Source organism: Alligator mississippiensis, chromosome 4 (genome assembly GCF_030867095.1).
Source record: "Alligator mississippiensis isolate rAllMis1 chromosome 4, rAllMis1, whole genome shotgun sequence".
NCBI lineage: Eukaryota > Metazoa > Chordata > Crocodylia > Alligatoridae > Alligator > Alligator mississippiensis.
The window spans coordinates 15,451,330-15,474,576 of record NC_081827.1 but is presented as its reverse complement, the minus strand read 5'-3'; the positions used below and the strand labels follow the sequence as shown (position 1 = coordinate 15,474,576).

The following is a 23,247-nucleotide window of genomic DNA, read 5'->3' as shown; positions in this document are numbered from 1 at the left end:
GGCGGCACGTGACGCCGCGCCGTTGCGAGGCGGGGCTTGCCGCCGAGGCCATGCCGCCGCCGCCGCCGCTAGCCGTGGCGCTGGCGCTGGCGCTGTGCGCGCTGGGCCGCGCGGGGGACGCGGGCGAGGCGCCGTGCCCAGGTGAGGGCGCGCGTGTGCGCATGCGCCCGCGTGTAGAGCGCGACGGCTCGCACGCACCGTGGGCGCCCCCTTGCACGTGTGTCCGCGCTGCCTTGATTGCGCGATTTGCCGGTGAGCGGCGCTATCGCTGTCCTGCGTGCGTGGCTGTGCTTTTATTTGGCAGCCGGGTTTCTTTTGGAGGGAAAAGAGCGCATTGTATGTGAGAAAATACAGCTCTGCCAAGCCCCGTCGTGTCGTCTTGTCCGCTGGTGGGAAGTGCCGCGTTTACTCGAATATAACACTAGGCCCCCCATCGTCATGGGGGGGCACCCTTCATCGGGGCAGGGGGGCTGCACTTGATCTTCAAGGGCCCTTCCAGCCCTAACGTCTGTGAAATCCTAGATTCGGGTACGCAGGCGGGGGGAGGGAGGCAGCTGCTGTGGTGCTGACTGGCGCTGAGCAGCTGTCGGGGAAATGTCCGCGGCCAGGCTGATCCGCAGCTCCAGCAGTGCTGCATGGCCTAGCCAGGGCTGAGCCTGCGTGTGCTGTGCCCCGGGAGGGACAAGTTTAAGACAGCCGTCCAATTGTATACCTGGAACATTATAACAAACGTATACATTTTCCATCTATAGAATCTAATTGTAGGGGGGTTGTCTTAAATTCAGGGTTGTCTTAGATTCGAGTAAATACGGCCGATGACATGGAAGCATCGGGTCCCTTGTAGGAGTCTCTAATCAGATTCACGTTGCTCTCTCGTAGACTGTGCCGTCTCCGCTTCATTCGTGCATGTTGTAAAAGGCTGCGTAAAGGAATGTGACAAATGTTATTTATGTTGCAGTAACACCCCAAATGCGCTAGCAAACGTACAAGACGGCGTGGCTTCTGCTAAGAATTCGCAGTGTAGAAATGAAGCGATCGCTGAAGGGTAAGGGAGGAGGATGAAGCATAAAACAAAAGTTCTGTTCTTGTCCTGCCCTCACCAAATGCCTCTTAACCCCTCCTGCGTTTGTTGGTTAATATTTTGCAGGAAGAGTCTTTTGCAGGAAGAGCCTTTCAAGGGTATGAGGGGGTGAAGTGGGCACGGTGGGGATCAAGAGTTGTGTCATATACAAACGGTTGTAAGCATTGGTACTGGGTAGCAAAGAGGGACACTACTTGAGGGGTCAGTGTTTCTCAGCTGGGTGCTGCACCCTCCTGGGGTGTCATGAGGCTGTTTCAGAGATACTCCAGCAGCCAGGTGGAACTGGCCCATGCACTGCAGTGCGTGGTCAGATAAACCCGAAGTAGGCAGCAGTGCCCATTCTTGCTGCAGCCGTTCTTGATCAGAGCTCCTCCTGCCTCCCCCTGCCCCCCCGTGCTCCTCCCAGAGGCATGTAGAACAGTTCTGTATCAGTGAGGAGCATGCAGGGAATTGAGTGGGTGCCGCTGCCTGCTTTAGACTTCTCTGGCTGTGCACTGAGGTTTATAGATTCATAGACATTAAGGTCGGAAGGGACCTCAGCAGATCATCCAGTCTTACCCCCTGCCCTGGGCAGGAAAGTGTGCTGGGGTCAGATGACCCTAGCCAGGTGCTTGTCCAGTCTCATCTTAAAGACCCCCAAGGTAGGGGAGAGCACCACCTCCCTTGGAAACCCATTCAAGATTCTGGCAACACTAACCGTAAAGAAGTTCTTCCTGGTGTCTAATGTAAATCTGCTCTCTGTCGGTTGTGGCCATTATTTCTAGTTATTCCAAGGGGTGCCCTGGTAATCAGAGCAGCTCTTGTTCCTTGCTGCCCCCCACCTCCTTGATGAATTTGTAGATGGCCCCAAGATCACCTCTCAGCCTTCTCTTGCGGAGGCTGAAGAGATTCAGGTCCCTCAATCTCTCCTCATAGGGCCTTACCTGCAGGCCCGTAACCATACGCATGGCCCTCCTTTGGACCCTCTCAAGGTTATCCACATCCCTCTTGAAGTGCAGCGCCCAAAACTGGACACAGTACTCTAGCTGCGGCCTCACCAGTGCCGCATAGAGGGGAAGTATCACCTCCTTGGACCTGTTTGTGATGCACCTGCTAATGCATGATAAAGTACAGTTGACTTTACTGATCATCAGATTGAAGACTTACGTTCATCTTGGAGTCGACTGACTCTGAGATCCCTTTCTGCTACAGTGCGGCTGAGAGGGTCATCCTGCAGCCTGTAAATTTGCTGGTGATTCCTTCTCCCTAGGTGCAGCACTTTGCGTTTGTCCTTATTGAATTGCATCCTGTTTTGCTCTGCCCACTTCTCCAACCTGTCCAGATCCTTCTGGATTTGTTCCCTGCCCACTAGTGTGTTTACTTTACCCCATAATTTGGTATGATCCGCAAATTTGGACAGAGTGTTCTCCGTGCCCTCATCCAAGTTACTGATGAAGACATTGAACAGCACTGATCCAAGGACCAAATCTTGGACAACTCCACTGCCCACATCTTTCCAGATCGGTGCCAGCCCATCCACTACCACTCTCTGGGTATGTCCCATTAGCCAATTTGCCACCCACCTGACCGTGTAATCATCTGCGTCACAGCTGCTTAGTTTATTTATGAGAACAGGATGAGATACCATATTGAAGGCTTTCTTAAAATCCAGGTAGATGACCTCTACCTCTTCCCCTGTATCTAAGCATTTTGTGACCTGGTCATAAAAATAAACAAGGTTAGTCAGGCAGGATCTCCCTGCTGTGAACCTTGTGCTGATTGCCCTTCAGCGTTATTTTTCCTGCTGGACTCCCACAAATGTGATCCTTAATAATTTTTTCAAAGGTTTTGCTGAGGGTAGAGGCGAAGCTAACTGGCCTATAGTTACCAGGATCCTCCTTCCTCCCCTTCTTGAAAATAGGGACCACATTGGCCCTTTTACAGTCCTCTGGGACATGACCTGAGCACCATGAGTGCTCGAATAATCTTACCAGTGGATCTGCTATGACACTGTCCAATTCCTTCAGCACCCTTGGATGAAGATCATCTGGGCCTGCTGACTTAAACACATCCAGCCCCTCCAAGTGTCCCTTCACTAAATCAGCACTAACAGTTGGTGGGCCGATTTCCCTCTTGTGCTTCTCTATAATCCAGTTGGGAGATTTGTCTTGATCCATGTTCAGGAATATGGAAGCAAAAAACTTATTGAGAGCTCAGCTTTGCCCCTCCTATCTGTCATCAGTTGCCCTAGTCTGCCCTCACTGTGTGGGGCAGTTTCACCTGGCTGTGGCACACCGCTCTAGTTAAGAACCGCTGAAGTAAGTGGAGGTTTAAGTACAACAGTGGTTCTCAACCATGGGTGCTTCCAAATCTAAAACCAAAAAGTTTTGGAGGGGTGAGCTGAATCTAGAAGGGCTGAGAACCACTGTCTTACATCATTGGTCATCACTGTAAAAGTAAAATCATCTGCCCTGTTAAACCAAACTCCTTATAGTGACAGCAATGCTTTGACCTGTATGACGCTGTAGGAAAATAGGGTCTAGAGCGGAGCTGTCCAGCAGGCGACCCAGGGGCTGCAGGTGGTTGGGGCTCCGTGGCTCCTGCCCAGCCACTCTCCCCCCATTGTTTCAGATGCAACAGCAGTTGAAGTCTCTGCACTTACTCTTCCTCTGGCTTCTGCTGCTGCCTTGGGGCAGGTACTGCATTGTGGGTTGCTGAGGGTCAGGCCCAGGCCACATGGACACATAGTGCAGTGGAGATGGCATGGGGGAGCATCCACATGGTGTGTGCCCCAAGGGCTCATAGTCCCTGCTGGTGGAGCCTGCACAGCGTGCAGCCCCACTGGCATGGTCTGTAGAGTGTGTGGCCCCTAGCCACTTAGAAGTTTTCAGCCTGGATCTGGATGAAATGACTTTGAGGTGGATTCATGGAAAATCATGGTCAAAGAGTAATCCTTAATGATTCGGTGGCAAATTGGAAGAGGGTATTGACTGAGTTTCCCTGGGAGACAGTCCGTCTTGGAACCAGTGCTCTTTAATATCCTCACTGTAATGGCTTAGAGGATGGAGTTGGGTGTATACATAATACATTTGTAGATGACACCAAGTTGAGTGGGAGCAGATACAGATTTTTGGAGGACAGATATAGGATGCAAATAACTTTGCTAAAATGTAAAAGAGATCTGAAATAAGCTGGTTAAAATTCAATAAAAAGAGCACAAGGTACTTTGGAAAGAGAGAATCTAGGAAGGAACAATCTAATTACTAGATATAAAATGGGGAAACTGCTGTTTAGCTTGCAGAAAGGATCCGGGGATTATAGTGGATCCCAAACTGAATATGAGTCAACAATATGCTGCCATTAAAAAAACAAAACAAAACTTGATAATATACTGAGATGTATTAAGAGAATTATTATGCACAAGCTATGGGAGATGATTTACTATATTTCATAGATTCATAGATGCTAGGGTCAGAAGGGACCTCAACAGATCATGGAGTCCGACCCCCTGCCCTGGGCAGGAAAGAGCGCTGGGGTCAGATGACTCCAGCCAGATGCCTATCCAGCCTTCTCTTAAAGACCCCCACGGTAGACACTTGGAAGCCCATTCCAAATTTTAGCCACCCTTACCATGAAGAAGTTTTTCCTGATATATAGACTAAATCTGCTCTTTGTCAGGTTGTGACCATTGTTCCTTGTTACCCCAAGAGGCGTCCTGGTGAACAGAGCATCTCCGATCCCTTGCTGCGCCCCCACTAATGAATTTGTAGATCACCACAAGATCACCTCTCAGCCTTCTCTTGCAGAGGCTGAAGAGGTCCAGGTCCCTCAGTCTCTCCTCATAGGGCTTGTCCTGTATGACCCTAACCATACGAGCGGCCCTTCTCTGGACCCTCTCGAGTCTATCAACATCCTTCTTGAAGTACGGCACCCAAAACTGGACGCAGTACTCCAACTGCTGATGTATGATAAAGTGCGGTTAGCTTTGCTGATGATTTCATCACACTGACGACGCGTGTTCATCTTGGAGTCCACTATAACTCCGAGATCCCTTTCCACTTCTGTGCTGCTGAGAGGGTCACTTCCCAGCCAGTAGATGTCCTGGAAATTTTTATGCCCTAGGTGCCGCACTCTGTATTTGTCCTTGTTGTAGTGCATCCTATTGTATACTGCCCACTTTTCTAACCTTTCCAGGTCTGCCTGCTGTGCGGGCCGGGAGCAGTCCGAGGCCCTCGAGGATGCGCGGCGGGCTGTGGCCAGCAGCCCTGGCACGCGGGTCGGGGAATGCGGACTAGAATTAGGCACAGACGCATAGCGGCTGATTAAAGATTATTTTACTTACACCGTAGATGGTCGCGGTGCAGGCAGGAAAACTTGCTTGAGTTGCAGTTACAGATAGGAAAGAAGAGTGGACAAGAGTTCTAATCTCACGAACTCTAGCCCAATCCGGCTGAAGGCTCTAAAACCGCGAGCCCGTCGTGTCAACCGAAGAAAACAACTCGGAGAAGAGCTCTGGATACACTCACACGAAGTTTGCTAGGCTCCGTGGAACTTGCGCGCAGGGAAGGGGTTCGTTGAGGGATCGTTCGGCGACGGGGAGAGGCCAGAGGTTGTTCAGACCCCTATAGCCTTCTTAAGGTACGCGCTGGGTCCGATAGGCTCCGCAGCGCTTAGAGTTCTTCACAAGACGTGAAGTCCTTCTCCTCCACTAGATGGTTATGGAGTCCTCCAACTTGGGCGGAAACCGCTCAAGCCTCTTATACGGCTAGCAAGCCAATCGCTAGCTGCCACGTGGGAATAATTTAGAACTGGCCAATAGTGGGACACAAATTTGCATGCGGGTGGCGGGAACTCCTTTGCACTGGGGTTTTCTCTTTGCAACTGAGAAATGCACCTTGCAAAGAAAGCTCCTTGTGGCGGGAAATAATTTAGCAGTGCCAAAGCTCACACACACAAAATCACACCCTTGGGTTGTGACACCTGCAATTGTTCCCTACTCTCCAGAGTGTGCACTTCACCCCACCATACTATCTTCTGCAAACTTGGACAGAGTATACTTCACAACCACATCCAAGTCACTGATGAAGGTATTGAATAATACAGGTCCATGGACTGAACCCTGCAGGACCCCACTACCCACATCCAGGTCAATACTGACCCACCTACTACCACTCTCTGGGTGTGACTGCTAAGCCAATTTGCCACCCACCGGACTGTGTAAACATCTATGTCACAGCCTTTTAATTTATTTATGAGAATGGGATGAGATACCGTATCGAAGGCCTTGCTAAAGTCCAAGAAAACGACATCCACCTCTACTCCTGCACCTAAGCATTTTGTGACCCTGTCATTAAATGAAACCAGATTAGTCAGGCATGATCTACCTGCTACAAATCCATGCTGGTTTCCCTGCTGCATTATTTTTCCTGCTAGACTCCCACAAATATGATCCTTTATAATCTTTTCAAAGACCTTTCCAAGGATGGAGTTGAGAGTGACTGGCCTATAATTACTCAGATCCTCCTTCCTCCCCTTCTTGAAAATAGGGACCACATTGGCCTTTTTCCATTCCTCTGGGACCTGACCCAAGCGCCACGAGCTCTCAAACAGCCGTGCCAGTGGTTCTGCTATGACACTAGCCAATTCCTTCAGTACCCTTGGATGCAGCTCATCATTTAGTTTTGTGTGGGGGACTGTGTCCAATTTTGGGCACCATGCGTCAAGAAAGATGTAGGAAAGGCAAAATAATGCAGGAGAGAGGAACAAACATGATTTAGAGGTCTTCATATGAAGAATAGTTGGAAGCAGTAGGATTATTTAGGTTGGAAAGGAGAGGATGGATGGGGAATTTGGCATTCAAAAAGCTGTTTTATAGAGAGTAGGATGATCAATTGTTCTTTGTGTCCGGAGGGAACAGGACAAAAAGTAATGGGTTGAAATTGCAACGGGAGATCTAGGTTAAGTATTAGGAAGAGTTTTGTAACCATGTGGGTGGCTAAGCATTGGACCATATTTCATAACCTCTAGGTAATCTCTGTCACTGGAAGATTTTTAAGTGCAGACAAACATTTGTCTGGGGTATTTAGACAAGGATTATCCTGCCTTGAGCAGGGAGTTGGACTATATAGTCTCTTGGGATCCCATCCAGCCCTATTTTTCTATGATCCTACATTTCCTTTCCTCCCTGCAATTTATGGAACAACTAAGGCTTATACTTGCTACAGGCGTACAATAAAACGTGATAATAAAATTCCCTCTCCTACCATCTATATGACGTTGTGAATTCTCTTTAAAAGTTATTATCTTCTGTTGTTTTGTGTGTGTGTTTGGCATAGATGACTTAATCAGTACACAGTGGCTGAATACCGACAGGTCGTCTTCAAAAGATTTCTTTTCTATCGGCTTTCCTCTGTGAGGAGGAAGAAATGACAAGCCAGTTATGTCAAGCAACAGAAAACAAATGACATTCCCTCAGGGGACTTTTTGTGTGAGAGAGGAAGAGAGAGAGACAAAAACATTTTTGGATATGCTTGATTTAAAAGGACCTTAACTCAAAATGTTTGGCTCTTAGATTTTGTTTAAAAATTCAAACTGTAAACTGAATAAATATGTTCTTATGGCAATCTGAAACACTTTAAAAAGAAAACATACTTTCATTTAGATTTAGGCAGTCTCCTGCAAAACTGCGAATGTACACTGCAACAGCACCGTGCTAGTGCTTGAGAACTAGGGATTGAGGCCCCAGTCTTAAAAATTACTCTCATGCAACATGCCAGGTTTGCAAGGTTGTGCAAAAGCCCAAGAGTCCTCCCAAACAAAATTTTCCGTATCGAGGTCATACATATTACTGGGCCAGTGTCACAGCAACATAACACTGGAGTTTCCCAACCAGAAAGTGAAGCTGACCAATCTGTTTTTGCTATCCAACTGATTAAAAGGCTACCCGTTACCTATATACTCTAAAACAAATGACATTTTAAGTCTGCCACCTGTGATTGCATCAGTGGAAGGGTAAGCCTTTTTTGCAACTCCTTCCAGAACAACAAATCCCAAAGGAAATAGAGATTAAATGAGAGAGGCAAAGACCGGGAATATATAAATGTTTTTGTTATGCCAACAGCGTTGCTTGCCATTTGTTGCATGGATAAAATGTAAATGTTTGCATCAAATAAGTCACTGAACAAATCGAGCCTAGTTTTGATTTTGTGCAATTCTAACCACGCACGACCAGTGTTTGAAGTGAAAGCTTGGTGTCTCATTGATACTGCATGATTACCAAAATGTTCCTTCTTGTAGTCATAAAGGACAAACCTCCAGATCCAATCCTTTCTAACCTGCTTTCTGATTGGGGTGACTTTAACCATGTACATTTTGAGTCCTTTTTTGGGATTGTTGAAAGCTGTGGCTGGGGTGGAGGCTTTCAGGAGGACCCCTACATAACACAAGGAAGTTTGAAGATTTCAGGTGCCAACAAACTCATATCTGTGTGTTTCCGTTGGCTTGCTGCAGCCTGTGTTCAGAAAGGTAAGAGAAGGATTGACCAAACTCCTCAAACCTGAGCCGGAGCCGAGATGCTTTCATAATAAGTTGTACTTCGAAAATTCCCTCTGCCAAGGACTTGATACGATGTTCAGATCTGTGACATAAGAAAGCACATCTGATTATCAACCCCGAGGTATCTGCTACCAAATACTGGGGCAACAGAGATGGGAAAAGAAAGAAGATGGGTTCTACAGTGACAAAATTAAAAATGTGTTTTTTGGGGGGAGGGTTTTTTCTTAAGAGATTATGTGCACTGGTGCTTTTTAAGGTGGTGTCATATTGTAAGAGCCACAATAGCTTTGGTGGCATCTACACAAAGCTACCTGTTGACTGATGCTCAAGGAGTAGGCCTTGAATACAGGTAGGACACAGACAGCTGCAGAAACAGCTGTCTGCAACTCCAGCCATCCAATGTAACAAGCGCAGCATCGCCATAATAACTGTCCATCTAGGATACCAATATGGCTCTCGTTTGCATGCTATCTGAATGCATTACAATAACTTAATCTTGCAACCCCACTCTGAGGCAATAAATAGCTATAGTCTCATTTTACAGATGGAGGACCAAGGTACAGAGAAATTGTTTTAAAAGCAAGGTCACATGAATTTTGTGGCAATGTCTGGAATGAGACCAGGTCTTAGGCTGTAGCATTTTAGCCACTGGAATATCTTCTCTCAAAAATGGGGCTTCTGAACTCTGAGCAAGATGAAAGGGATAGAGAAGTCCAACTAGATCACAGCAATATGAGCTTTATGGTCACTAAAATGAAGGTTGTGTAAGTTTTATGACTGAAAATAATTCCTTTAAAATAGGTCCAACTGTTGGCTTATTTGCATCTCTTGGGTTACAGAGGAAAAGGAATAGAAGGATAGGTGGTCTGTGACCAAGGGGACTTGTAGGGGATAAAAACATTGTTTACAGGGTGAAAGGAAAAGAAGAGGAGGGGACGGGGTGGGGAGGGAGTGAAGAGATCTGAAGAAATGCTGAGGAGGTAGGGAGAGGAAGAAAGAGCAGAAATAGATAATACAGGAGCCCTCAAGGCTTCCCAAAATTGCAAGCCAATTCCACCACTTAGGAAGAAGTCACCACAACCCAGTGCAATGAGCAAGAAGCCTAGCATATGAAATGGCACACACAATTACATGTTAAATAGTTCTCCTGGCAGCATCACCTAGCAAATGCTGTGATTTGAAATTCTTGCCATTGCCACACAAAGCTGTACTGTGACCCTGGCTCGTTTGCTGAGCAGTTAATAGAGCACTGGTCAAACTGGAATATGCTGCCATTCTACTGGCAAATTTGTATTGGTGAAAATGGCATAGCTAGTGGAGGGGCAGTCCTGGACACATTAGCCGCCTCCAGACAAGCAAGCACGTGCCTGTTGCAGCATCTCAAAGCAGTTTGAAATGTGGCAGGTGGCACGCTAGGAGCGAAGAGATGTTTCCAGTGTGGACTCTTTAAGTGCCGTGAAGCAACTGGAGGCTGGGTCCTCCAAAGGGATGCTCTAGCACCTGGCCTAAGCGTTTCTATGCTTGCTGCATGCCCCTGCTGCTCCAGCATGCTGCCATGCCGGAGCAAATAGAAGTGGGGCAAGGCTGGCAGCAGCAGTCCGGACCCAGGCTCTGCCCCTGGTAAGTAGGGACTTGGGGATGGGGGGAGCTGTGGGTGTGTTGCGCACATTTACATGTTGCCCTATGGTGATGTCACTGAGCCGTGCTTTAGTACGTCCAAAAGGAAGTACTAAACCAGTAACCGCCCATACTCTGCTGTCTGCCCGGCACACATTTATTTTTAGCAGTTACTTCACTGTAGCATCGCGCTCTAATGGGGGAGTGCACCACTACGGTGAAGTATCTGCTGGTCGCATGCAGACACCCGTGGATTGTCGTCGTGGTGTATCACTCCGGTGACATAGCATCATGTGTAGATGCGCCCATTGAGGCAGATGGAGTTGGTACCAGATGCAGCAAAAAATTTTTTTAAATAAGAAAAATGGAAAATACACCCAGCCTGCAAGAATAGTGTTTGACGAATATTGAAGCCTTAAACTCAGGCTTCTTTGGGAGGGTGGTGGGGGGAGCACTGACTAGCACTCAGGGGATCTGAGCTCCATTCCTTTCTCGGCTACAGCCTTCCTTCTGACTTTAGGAGAGTCACTGTGGCTTCATATTCCCCACTGGAAAATGGAGCTAGTAGGACTTCCCTATGTGTTGTGAGTCTGCATCGTGGGGAAGTTCAGCTGCAATAATGAGGGAGCCATGTGCGTAATTTGACAGATACATTCAAATCTCTATAGAGAGATCCCATGGTAGGTGGAGGTAGAAATTTAGCAAGAACTTCTACAGAAACTGGCCAGTGCTAACCTGTGCAGCCATCAGCACTAGTCTTCAGTATAAGCACAATTCCCAGAGCGTGACTTGCAATGGCTAGATCTGCAGAGAGAAAACCTGAGCAATCGTGTTCCCTTCCCAGAAGCATGAGGGAACTAATACCACCAATCCTCTCCTCTGGCATCTTGGGGCTCCAGAAATTCAAAGGCCAGACCAACTGGGTAGATAAGCTATTAGCAAAAAGGGAGCTGTGCCTTCCTACAAATCCAAGTTCTTTGCGCACTAAACACTCACAGTCAGGCCGAGATGCTAAGACTCGCATGTGGATGCTCCTTGGTGTTGCCCATAATGGACTGGTTGGGACCTGTAGCAAAATCATGATGCTAAAAGGAAAAAGCGTAAACCCATGACAGAGTTTTTGATGGGAAACCAGAGAATATGTTTGCACTGCTTGGCACACTGCTCATTTTAGCCATATGCCCTAGAATCTCCCTGGGGATTAAAACATCCGTTTTAATTAATCTGTGCATGTCCTGACTAATTCTAGAAAATTAAGATTGAAGGAAGCTCTAAATGGCAGATGCATTAGCCTGTGTTCCTATTGAATGCTAAAGGGCAGGATGAATAAATGCACTTACTACCTCTAGGGGTATAGGTATATTCCTCAGCCTGACAAAGGCTATTTATATTTGAAAGCTTGCTAAGAAGAATGTTTCCAACAATTTGAGTTGGTCTAATAAAAGATATCAGATTTACCCGAAGAGCCTTGTCTGCCTTACTACCTCTGGGAAAACTCGCTGCTGTAGGAACTGGTGCTGAGGAACCAGCAGGTGGCACTTTCCCCTCGAAGTTTGCACAGAACCAGTTCTCCAGGATGGTACTTTACTGATGCTGCACTAATATGTGGCACCTTCCAAGATGTAAAACCTTGGTCACCGTTGCTTGTGATCATTAAAGATCTCCCGAGATGTTTCTGTAAAAATAGGTATCTCAGCTTCTCTCCCTGGGCTACATCTCACAGTGGGCAATTGCATTTTATTGACAGCCCTATTCTGTATGCAGGTTTGCTGACCCAGAGCAGCGCCTCTTCTGCTGTAAGTCTATAGTGTGGGTGTATCAGTTAAACTGGTGCTGTGTGTCATCCCAGAGATGGCTGCCTTTTATTGGAGGGTGAAGAGATACAATTCCCAAAGCATTTGGGATCCTTTCGGCATGTAACCACGTGTCACCATGAAAGATAGCAGGTAAAATAAATATACCTATTACGCAGCACTTACTAGAACTAGATCGTGATGCGCTTAAAGGAGGTAAGTGTCATCATAATTTCATAACTGAGGCAGGGAGAGGTGAAGTGACCGAGTATGAAACTTATTTTGTAGGAAAGGAAAGGCCCTGTAGTGAATCAGTTGCATTAAACACTTTTGACTTGTTAATGACCTGAATGAGATTTATTATCGGTAGAGCTCTAGGGATGCTGGATTTCAAATCTTGCCCAGGAGCAATTTTGAAAAATATATCAATTTAATGTTTGCAGGGCAATTCTCCGGAAAGGATTTTTTTTTCCATTCCTGTAGGTGGCATAAATGTAGCATACAACTGCTGAGCAGTTTTGCATTGAAATTTGAGGCCTTTCGAGAAGCTGCATTCTTGGTGACACAGCTTATGAATCAGAGGGGAGGTTTTTTTAATGGTTTCTACAGACACACCTAAATAAGCTCATTTGCCATTTTCCAGCAGCTGAGTTGTTGGTGTTTTTTTTTTTCTTTTTTGTCGAAGGAGCATCAAGGAACACCTCCCTTAGTCTGAGTAACCAAGTGGAAAAAATCGGATTGTCTGACAACATGGGACAATCAAAAAACCCAGCTTCCAAAAAATATAGAGTTACTGTCTGCTACACAACTGCTGTCCTTTCTACAATTCATACCAGGGGAACTGAACTGACCAGTGACTCCAGCTGACGCAGTTTGCTTGCAAACAGGACTGCACTGAAGAAAATGGCTCTGTCCCCATTTACTTTGCCACATTTCTCCTCCGGTTCTGCGCAGCTGACACAGTGCTGATTGGTCTGTGCAGGTCAGAATAAGTTATATCAGCATTGTGTTGGCTAAGCTGAGATCAGGGTTTATGCCCAGTGGTTAGGAAGCTGACTTGTGATTTGGGATTTCACTTCCCTGTGTTGCTGGAGGCTTCCTACGTGACCTTGTGTATGCCATTCAGTCTCCCTCTACCTCAGTTTCTCGTCTGTAAAATTATGAGAATAGGGTGTTTTAATAATAACTGCATTGATAAAAACTCTTATATTCTATTTATGGAACTTATAGAACACGGCTTCTCACTAACTTGACAGCCATGTCCAGTTGCATGCCACCTAAATTGATTTTTTTAAATGGGAATTAAACACCGTTAATTTTCCTAGTTATAACGAGACTTGAGATTAGCTTTATTGAACCAAGATCAAAGTGCTGACATATTCTGCTCTGCTGTTATAATAAAAGAATTAATGGGATCTATCAAGAGGTGACAAACTAAATTCCACTTCTACACACAAAAGCTGCTGCTATCATTCCTGGATCCTATAAATGAAAATGAAATATATTTTAAATGCCTCAAGTTTTGTTCTTATTTTAAAATCAGTCCTCTCTTGATTTTTTTAAGTGTTAATGAGTCCTTGTCCTTAGCCAACTTGTTAAAATTCCTTTTGCAGCTTTACCAGATCTCATTATTTGACCTGTAGATTTTATTTTCTTGTTACAGTGTGTAAAGAATTCTTGGACAAATTTTACAACTCTTTAAAAGAAAAGCATTCTGACTTCACTGTGGCTGCCATAGAGGAGGCTTTGCTCAGCAGCTGCAAGACTGCAAAAGGAAAAGAACAGCGCCTGGTATCATTCTTGTTTTCATATATTGCTTTAGTTTCATGCCCCCACTATGACAAAATACTGTTTAGAAGGTGCTTGGACAAAAAAAGATCTCTTCTCTTGCACTGCCTAATTCTCAGGCACTAATTTAGATCTAACTACATCAATGAGAGTATTAAAGCAAAGGTCAAAGGTCTGCCTGGGTTTAATGAACCCTGGTTAAGATACACCAGTTTCTGTAGCCAGTAGCACACAAGGGAGTGATGTGTCTGGCACCATATCAAGGCATCTCTGTTGTTGCCAGACCAAATAACCAGGTACCCATTTGCAGTTGGGTCTACTGGGGGCAGACTTTGACACAAATCTGGACCAGAGTTCAAAATTATTGCTGAAACCCTGGTGGTGAGGCACCTTAACTGCCTTGCCACAAAACATGCTCAGTGGCATACGTGAAAATGAGTCTGGGAAATCCTAGATTGATTTCCAGTGGGTAAGGGTCTGCATCCCAAAGGAACTGATCCAACACCCACTGAAATCAGTAGGAGTCTTTCCATTGACCCCAGTGGGCCCTGGATGAAATCCTACATTAATTAGGCATTAATTAGCACATTAGGCATTAATGTGTTTGCTGCTTTTTGACTGTTTTGACATTCCTGGGCATTGTACACCATAGCTGTTCAAAAGGGTTGTTCATGCAGTTTTAAGAATAGGTTTGACAAGTACTTGTATCGGAAAGTACATCAGGATGATCCTGTCTTGAGCAGAGGGTTGGACTCAAATGCCTCCTGAGGTCTTTTGTGGCCCTGTTTTTCTATGATCCTATGTCCAAGTAATCAAAGACTGAATAGGTGTGGGTCAAACTATACCTTCATCTCTTTGTACTGCTTCACCTCTTCATATCAAAGCAGGTAGGACTGTGTGAAGCAGGCTGCCAATGGCACCTGTGCTTTATCTGTTCTGTCAGCAAACAGATGACTTGTTTCCTGGGTTTGGGAAAAGCACTGATTGCCAGCTCCCAGGAGGTGAAGCAGGTCAGGTCCCCTACATTTTTCAATCTTGTGTTCAGTGCATTTTTGTAAATGGATGTGGGGCATGGCCACAAGGAGACCAAAGACTGCCCTCCTTTTTGAAAGGCAGGACCTGCGGGCTGCAGGACAGACCATGTCTGCTGAAGTGCACAGTAGATCTGATGTGTAGTAAGGTATGATGTTAAGTCTAAGCTCTCCATGATGTAGTACCAAAGTGAACAGCTTAAAAAGATGGGTTCTGAGAGTTTACCGTCTAAGACGAGGGGCAGGTGGAAACAGAAAGGTGGAGTGGAGAGTCCTAGGAAATAATGAGAGAGTCTTGATCAGTGTGGTTATTAGTGAGCCCAGCATTTTCTCTTCCTAAACATGGTCATGTTAAATATTTCCTTATTCTCCTTGTATTTAACATGAAAAGGGGTGGCAAAATTTGGCCCTTAACTTACTAATTCACATAGAAAAAGGTGCAAGGAACAATCTGACATGCACCATTAATAGGGCCATGATGTGCCACGAGTGTGTAACTGGCAGTTCGTTATGATGTATTAACTTACTAGGTTAATGTTAACCTGGTACTGTATACTAGGACTGTGCAAAGCTTCAGATCACGATTCAGATTTGGAGATGATTCGGATGATTCAGAGGCCAAATCTACGAATCTGAATCAAATCATTGGAAGCTTTAGGTTTTCTGAATTGATTCGGAGCTTCCAAATAGATTTGGAAAAGATTTGGCAATTCAGCCATAGGGTATATTGGGGAATCGATGAAATATCTAACTTCGTTGTCTGTAGGCTGATTCAGATGAAACTTGCACAGGTGGTAGCCTCTGCTGAGAGCATGATGTGTGCTGAGTTTCAAGGTGACAGGCACAGGGGTTTCTGAGAAACTGCACCTCAAAATCCTGAAAGCAAAACTCATGTCACGTGTGTGTTAAGTCACAGGGGAGTGAAAACTGCAGGAATGGTAGTTCTTACAGAGACCACAAAGCCTGCCAACTTTCAAGGAGATAGGTGCAGGGGTTTGGGGGAAACTGTACCTCAAGCTGCGGATAAGCAAAACTCATGACATGGGTGACAGTGTCTGTGTTAAGGCCCAGCAGGGTGAAAGCTGCAGGGATGGTAGCCCCTGCTGCGGCCACGAAGCCTGCCAGCTGTCAAGGAGATCGGTGCAGGGGGAGTCTGGGGCCCTGCACCTCTAGCTGCTGACAGGCAAAACTCGGGTCATGGGTGCTTGTGCAACTGCGTCTGTCTTGGGGCACTGGTGGGGGGGGCAGGAACTACTGCAGGCCTAGCTGCTAAACTACTGCATTACCAATCAATCATGATTCATTCAGGGACCAGCTCAGTACACACTAGCTAGCTACTAGATAACGAGTTAACGAGCAAGGATCAACACCTACAAAACCACAAACTAAGGAGAGGAAAGAATCAATACAGAGCTGGGAACTGCTTCTGGCCCAAGACAGAGACAGTCAGTTGCACAAGCACCCATATCACGAGTTTTGCCCATCAGCAGCTAGAGATGCAGGGCCCCAGAGCCCCTACACCTATCTCCTTGACAGCTGGCAGGCTTTGTGACCTCAACAGGGGCTAGCACGCCTGCAGTTTTCACCCTGTTGTGCCTTAACACACATGGTGTCACCCATGTCACGAGTTTTACTTGTCCACAGCTTGAGGTGCAGTTCCCCCCAAACCACTACACTTATCTCCTTGAAACGTGGCAGGCTTTGTGGCCTCAGCAGGGGCTACCACCTCTGCGGTTTTCACCCCTCTGTGCCTTAACACACACAGTGTCACCTATGTTATGAGTTTTGCTTTCAGGACTTTGAGGTGCAGTTTCCCAGAAACCCCTGCACCTATCACCTTGAAACTTGTCGCATCATGCTCTCAGCATCCCTGTACGTTTCATCCAAATCAGCCAAAAGACAACAAAATTATAGATATTTCATTGATTCCCCATATACTCTATGGCCGAATCTCCAAATTGGCTCCGAATCTTCCAAAGCGATTCAGCCAAATCGAATCAGAAAAATGATTCAGATCTCCGAATCAAATCTCTGGCATCCGAATTGGCTGAATCTGAATTGAATAGTTCCCTATTCATACAGGCCTACTGTATACAGTATTTCTTGGTTCCTTTAATAATGGTATATTTTTAAAGTAGAAATAATCCCATTCAATGCGGCCATTCAGCTAAAAGGTAGGAGCTGCTGTTTGCTTATTAAAGGCTTCCAAATTACCTTATGGGCAAGGTGTATCTGATTGAAATTCACTTCCTGTTTTGCCAGAGGTGCCTTATTTGCATTATTCCAAATTTTACTGAGCTTAAATGAAGCCTCCATTTAACAGTCATAAGAGGAGGGTCCTGCTCTCAGTATCCCTGAGTTTTACTGAAAGTGTTGAAAATACAAGCACCCTTTAACACTCTCCACTGTTCCTGTTTTTCTTCAGTGCTGACTGTGTGTCCTGCTTGTTTCAGTGCTATTACATTGGAGCAATAAGTGATGCACCCACCAAGATCATCAGTGAGGTCAGCCGCCCAATGAGTGCCCATGTGCCTGTGCCCAAGATCTGTGATAAGCTGAAGAAGATAGATATTCAGATCTGTGAACTCAAATATGGTAAGGCCTCCTTACCTATGTGCGCTCATGAATTCTCATTGGGTCCTGCTCAGAACAATAGTCATTCCAAAATGTGATGTAGAAAGGAAAATAAATAGCCTTGTCCTTTTGTCTTTGTTCCACTTCTATGCATACTAGGCCAGAAATCTCTCTCCAGTGAGTTTCTGGCTTATTTTTTAATCTCAGAATTATCAAGAGTATCATGTCTTTTCTTCATTAATTATGTTGGAGAACTCAAAGGTCCTCTTTGGGAGCCATGGATGGGCACTTTCCTGGCTCTTAAGTAAATGGGGAATTGTGTTGAATCCTTTAGAGAGAGGGGTTTTTTTTGCACATCTTCTCCTTAATTTGGTCTCCTTTATATCATTGATATTTAAAAAACGCTCATCTTCTATAGTGGACACAGATGACTTTACAGTGTCAAATGTTTATGTGACTTTGTAATGTTAAAACAAGCAATAAAACCCCTGTAAATTTATATATTAAAAAAGAATCCTCCCAGGCCTTTCTGCACCATAAAGAAGTTAAATTTGGGGACAGTACCTTTGGTCTTTTCATTTGCTAGTCACCCTCAATTTGCGATACGGCCATATCTTAAATGTCATCTCTCTCTCAACCCTAAACTCTGTGGTACTTTAACATCTCTAAGCAGAAGCAAAGGCCTTCTGTTGTCCAGTTGAGCTGAATTGCTCACATGACATTGTATTTGCAAGCAGTTTTGGTGCAGGCATGAAAACAAGCTAGCCACAACTGCAGTGCACTCATCCACCCTGGGGGTCAAAAGCTTAAGAAGCGAGTTGTGCTGAAGCCACTATCATGAGGACCCAGCCTACCCACACAAACCATTTAAAGAAAAGTCCCTACTGGTTGCCTACCCACAGAGAGAGGGTGAGGAGTGACCAATTAAATTGCTAACCAGTGACAATGAACCTTCCTCCGATCTGAATCTGTCTGATTCAGTCAGTAATTGCCACTCTGCCTTTGGGACTCTAAATATTTAATGGTGTCAAGAGCTATCCTGGCCCAGCAACTGCATCACCAGTGTGTTGCTACAGCTAATCACAGGTCTTAGGACATGATCCAAAGCTCACTGAAATCTTTGTGAACCTCCGTGAACCTTTTCAGGGCCTTAATTGGGCTTATCTTACTCCAGTGAGGGCCAAACTCTTTCCTTACATGCATTAATTTCAGCAGAAGCTGACCCATCACTGCCAAAAGCCAGTTGATTACAAAAATGCAAAGGATTTACGTTTTGAAAATAAATTCTAAATTATTGTCCATTATTGGTTTATTTACAGGGTTTTTTATCTATAAAAGGGGTTCCTCTTCCTTCTCAGAAGCCTATAAACCACTCATAAGAGGTCTCTACCACACAAACATAAAATGCTGAGTAACACTGTATATCATTTGCCAAACCTGCTTTCAATGATCCATCAAATTTGTCAGCATCTATCAGCCATTGTAGATGATGCAAAGGAAAGTAAGGAAAATCCATAATGCATCTGGTCCATACTGCCAGTATAATAAGGGTTCTTCCTTCCTCACCCCAACAGCATTTACTCAAATCATGAGATTTGTTTTCCACCTGTTTTGACCTGATTCTGCAAAATGCTGAGTGCTGCTTATCAGGTGCTGAGCGCTAACATTTCTTGTTGGCATCAAATTGCTGAGGGCACTCAAGTGTCTAGAAGGATCAAGTGATGAATATGCTTTTTTTAGTCATAAAGTTATCCAGCTTCATTTTGAATACTGACAAAAATGTTGTCTTTTTAAAAGAAAGCCAGGAGTTACATCAGTGTGCATAGCAGAGATCCTTTTACTGAGGCTAGGTATGCATATCCAGGAAATAAAGCACCAGAATCCTGTGACTTCTGTGTCTAATCATTTGAGTCTCTGAAACAGGGAGATCTGTTTCATGTCACAAGCAGTGAGACTCCAGAGCCATTCACTCACCCCTCCTCCAGGCCTTGATGCTTTAAGGAAATAGGTGTTTGAGAAAACAGCTGACAAGCTGGGGGATGGAGGCCAGTTGGTAATCAGTGAGCCCCTTCTGCTCAGGGTAAAATCCAGCTGTGCGCTGACTCCAAGAAGCGAGAGAGGAGGCTCTGTGGAGTACGAATCTGGCTAGCGCATGTCTGGTAACAACTACACAGACCTGCAAAGGAAGGTGGAGCCCCCTAATTGGGGAGTGGATGAGGGCTTGAAGAGGGAATGGAGTTTACTATATTCAGACTCAATAGACTGAACTCCAGTATTGCTTCAGTGCACTTTGGGTTACAAGTTATTTTGGAAGAATCAAGGAGGTCCTGAATCTTACATGCATGACTGTTGTGCTTGTACAGTCATGCTGTGTCACAGAGGGACATGCAGCCTGCCAGGCCCTCCCTCAGCTGTCACCTGCATGCCAGGAGATCCCTTTGTAGCCTTTGTATTAACTGGATTATTTTTTCTCTGCTTTGGCAGCACAGAGGAGTTGAGGACCATGTGCAACTTGATGTGCCCTCTGAACTATATCTTGCATTCTTTTCTTTGGCAGAAAGGAAACTGGACCTGACATCAGTGGATCTCTCCAAAATGCGAGTGGCAGAGCTTCGGAAGATCCTGGATAGCTGGGGAGAAGTGTGCAAAGCCTGCATAGAGAAAACTGAGTTTGTGAACCTGATTAAGGAGCTAGCCCCGAAATATGCACCTCCAAACTCCCGAGCAGACCTTTAGCTTGCACTCGTTCCAAACAAGCACTGGCTAGAGTATGTCAAAGAATGATTGAGTGACACTGCAGTAGCTGGGCTAAATTAATTTAGTTGTTTGGCAATTGCTCACAAGGGGCAAGAATTTCCACATTATTATTGCTAATAATTGCTTTTACAGCACCGTAGTGCTGGTGCTTACAAACACAATGAGACAAGGTTGCTGCAGTAAGGAACTATGATTAATATGATTAGTATGATTAGTAGTAGTAGTATTTCTTATTGTAATGAGAAGCCTCAGTCCCATATACGTATATAATAAAAAGCTGGTTCCTTCCCCAGGGATGCATTTTTAGTCTGGAGAAGAGAAGACTGAAGGAGGATTTAATAGCAGCCTTCAACTACCTGAAGGACGGTTACTAAGAGGATGGAGCTGGACTGTTCTCAGTGGTGGCAGACGACAGAACAAGGAGCAACAGTCTCAAGTTGCAGCAAGGGAAGTTTAGGTTAGATATTAGGAAAAACTTTCTCACTAGGCTGGTGATAAAGCACTGGAACAGGTTACCCAGAGAGGTGGTGGAATCTCCATCCTTGGAGGTTTTTAAGACCCGGCTAGAAACAGCCTTGGATAGGATGATTTAGTTGGGGGTGGTTCTGCTTTGAGCAGTGGGTTGGACTAGACCACCTGAGGTCTCTTTCAACCCTAATTTTCTATGATTCTATGTTCAAAGTAGAGGATGAGAGACAATAAGTAGTAGCATAGCTGAGAGGTCGTGACCAGAGCAGCAGCCCCAGGTGCCACTTTGTGGGAGGGAAGGGGGCACAGAAATAGCTGCTACTGCAGCGGATGGCTGGCCATGCTACTGCCACCAGCAGGAGAGCACGGCAGCTAATGCTGTCCAGTGAATAGCTGCCATCAAGGGCATGAAGCTGTCCTGTTACTACAAGTGAAAACAGCAAAAAAATCTAAAAACTCAATTTTATTCTTACTGAAGTCAAGGGCAAAGTCACAAAGAGCAGGGAACAGGAAGAGGAGTTCCCTCCACCCTCTGTATTAATTATTTTTCAGGGACCTAATCAGATTGGAAAAGGATCCTACATAGGCACATACATCCACTTAAACCCCTAATAGATTAAATGGGATCCAGCCCTAAGTATCTAGCCCCTTTTCTGATTTTTCTTATGCAAGTAAGGGATTCATGCGAAAGCCAGGAATAGAATCCACATCTCCCAGGTCTCAGCCCAGTCACTTAGGCCTGTTCTAAACACAACATTACACTGTTTAACGAAAAGTGGTTTTAAAATCAGACCTTAATCTAAGCTTGTGCAGTGCTGCAAATAGACACTTTTAGAGCTTGAAACTATGTTGTTTAAAAATATCTAGTTAGCAAAAATCACTAATACTGTTAATCCTGTTTTCCACAAATTAAGCTTTACTGGTATGAGAACCTTTAGCTGGACTAACTGCGGCCATGTTAGGTGGTTGCATTGATTCACGCTGCAAAAATCAATTCACAAATGGTGTGGAGATCAGAGCTTCTATTGATCTATTCAAATCAATAATCAGAGCTATTAAGCTTGCCTTAGATTGACATCGCTTGTAATATATGGGCACAAATTGCATCAACATAAGTTTAAGATAATATAAGAGTTTCCACACAGATATTTGCACTAGTTGCATTTAATTCGTGGCAACCCCTTAACCACAAAGCCATCCTCTCCTTGCAGACTTTGCCTCCTTTGTTACTGACATTTTAATTTCTTCAGGGAATGGGGTGGGGAACTCTACAAATAGCCTTATTTACTGGCCATAGTCTGCACGGACTGAGGATTGTGTAGAAAAACACGACGTGTGATTAAAAATCATTCGAATGCATATATGCAAAGGGCAGAATTAAGGTGCAATCTTGACCTTGCAACCGTAATCTTTTAAATAATGTAATGTAGCTTGTAAGGAACACACACACACACGCACATAGATGGGGAAGTTGTATTTGATTTAGCACAGCTTCTGTCAATGGGCAGATACTTTACTTGTCTTGAGAACCTGGTTTGTGCTAAAGTACGGCTTGTATGATTTCCCTTGGGGGATTGTTCTGTAGTCCAATAGATTTGAACTGTTAGGAAGTATTGCTTGACATCTCGCCTATGTTTTCCTTTGCTTATTGTCTTCTATTTTCAACTGGTGCTGGGTTGTCTTCCCAATAGTTTGGCACAAGTGCTCTGTCTAGTGCATTTTAGCAATTGGCCTAAATAAACACTTGTCTCCTCTTGGTTCCTACTAAATACATCTATTTATGATAAAAAATATGTCTAGATGGCCAGGGACCCGTACATACCTTTTGTTGTTCTGTTAAGCTAGGTTTTTCCTAAGGATGTCAGTGGAATCTGAGCCCTTAATTCTCTGGTTTGAAAATTTCTCAATTTTTTCATCATTTTACATTTTTGTAAAATGCAAATTTTGTCTGCTTCTAATTTCTTGAAATGAGGGATTTATATAAGTAAGGATGGCAGGCCAAATGATTACAAGATAGCATCACTAAAACAAGAAATCATGGCCATGCTAGTTTGATGGCATTTCTTTACATGTATTCACATAACCCCCAGTCCAGGATACCACTTAGCTTGTGTTTAACTTTAATCAAAGGAAAAGTCCTTCTGTTGCCAATGGTACTATTAACAGGCTGAAGGTGCAGTATGTCTTCATTGTGTTTTATGGATTGATGTCTGGTCTAAATTTAAGTTGGTCGTTTCCTTATTGCACAAGATTCGGAAAAAAGCTATTACGTATACTAAAAGGAATGTTTTTTTCCCCCCTTGGCTAACTCCCCACATACACACACAATGTTCATTTGCCACAATAAAAAAAATCATTGGGGGCAGTTACAAAGAAAAAAAGGAGATAAACTCTGTTCACAAAGATGGTAGTGGTACCCTTCTGTTTCCCAGTAGCTCAGTGGTTAGAGCTTTCTCACAGGGAATGAGGCCCATGTTCAGTACCTTGGGATCCACTGTGCCTTCAGTCTGAGATAGGCTGAACCTCCATCTCCCGGGAGAATGCCCTAACCACCAGACTGTGAGCTGCTCCTGGTGTAGCCCTCCCTGTTGGGGCTGCTCATTTA

At 45.0% G+C, this 23,247-nt stretch overlaps 1 protein-coding gene across 4 annotated transcripts; it reads left to right on the top strand.

Annotated features, from left to right (window-relative positions):
* The first annotated feature begins 34 nt into the window (after nt 1-34).
* Nucleotides 35-22,411, top strand: CDNF (cerebral dopamine neurotrophic factor). 4 transcript variants are annotated; one of them, XM_019487543.2, is made up of 5 exons: nt 64-141; nt 959-1,045; nt 13,688-13,815; nt 17,297-17,438; nt 19,975-22,411. In XM_019487543.2, the coding sequence occupies exons 2-5, from the start codon at nt 1,027-1,029 to the stop codon at nt 20,151-20,153; spliced, it is 468 nt and encodes a 155-aa protein (XP_019343088.1). In that variant the 5' UTR covers nt 64-141; nt 959-1,026; the 3' UTR covers nt 20,154-22,411. The 4 variants fall into 4 exon arrangements, with proteins under 4 accessions (XP_059581786.1, XP_019343088.1, XP_019343086.1 ...); XM_059725803.1 differs by lacking the exon at nt 959-1,045 and having other exon boundaries at nt 35-141; XM_019487541.2 differs by lacking the exons at nt 64-141; nt 959-1,045 and adding an exon at nt 148-252.
* Nucleotides 22,412-23,247: the final 836 nt, after the last annotated feature.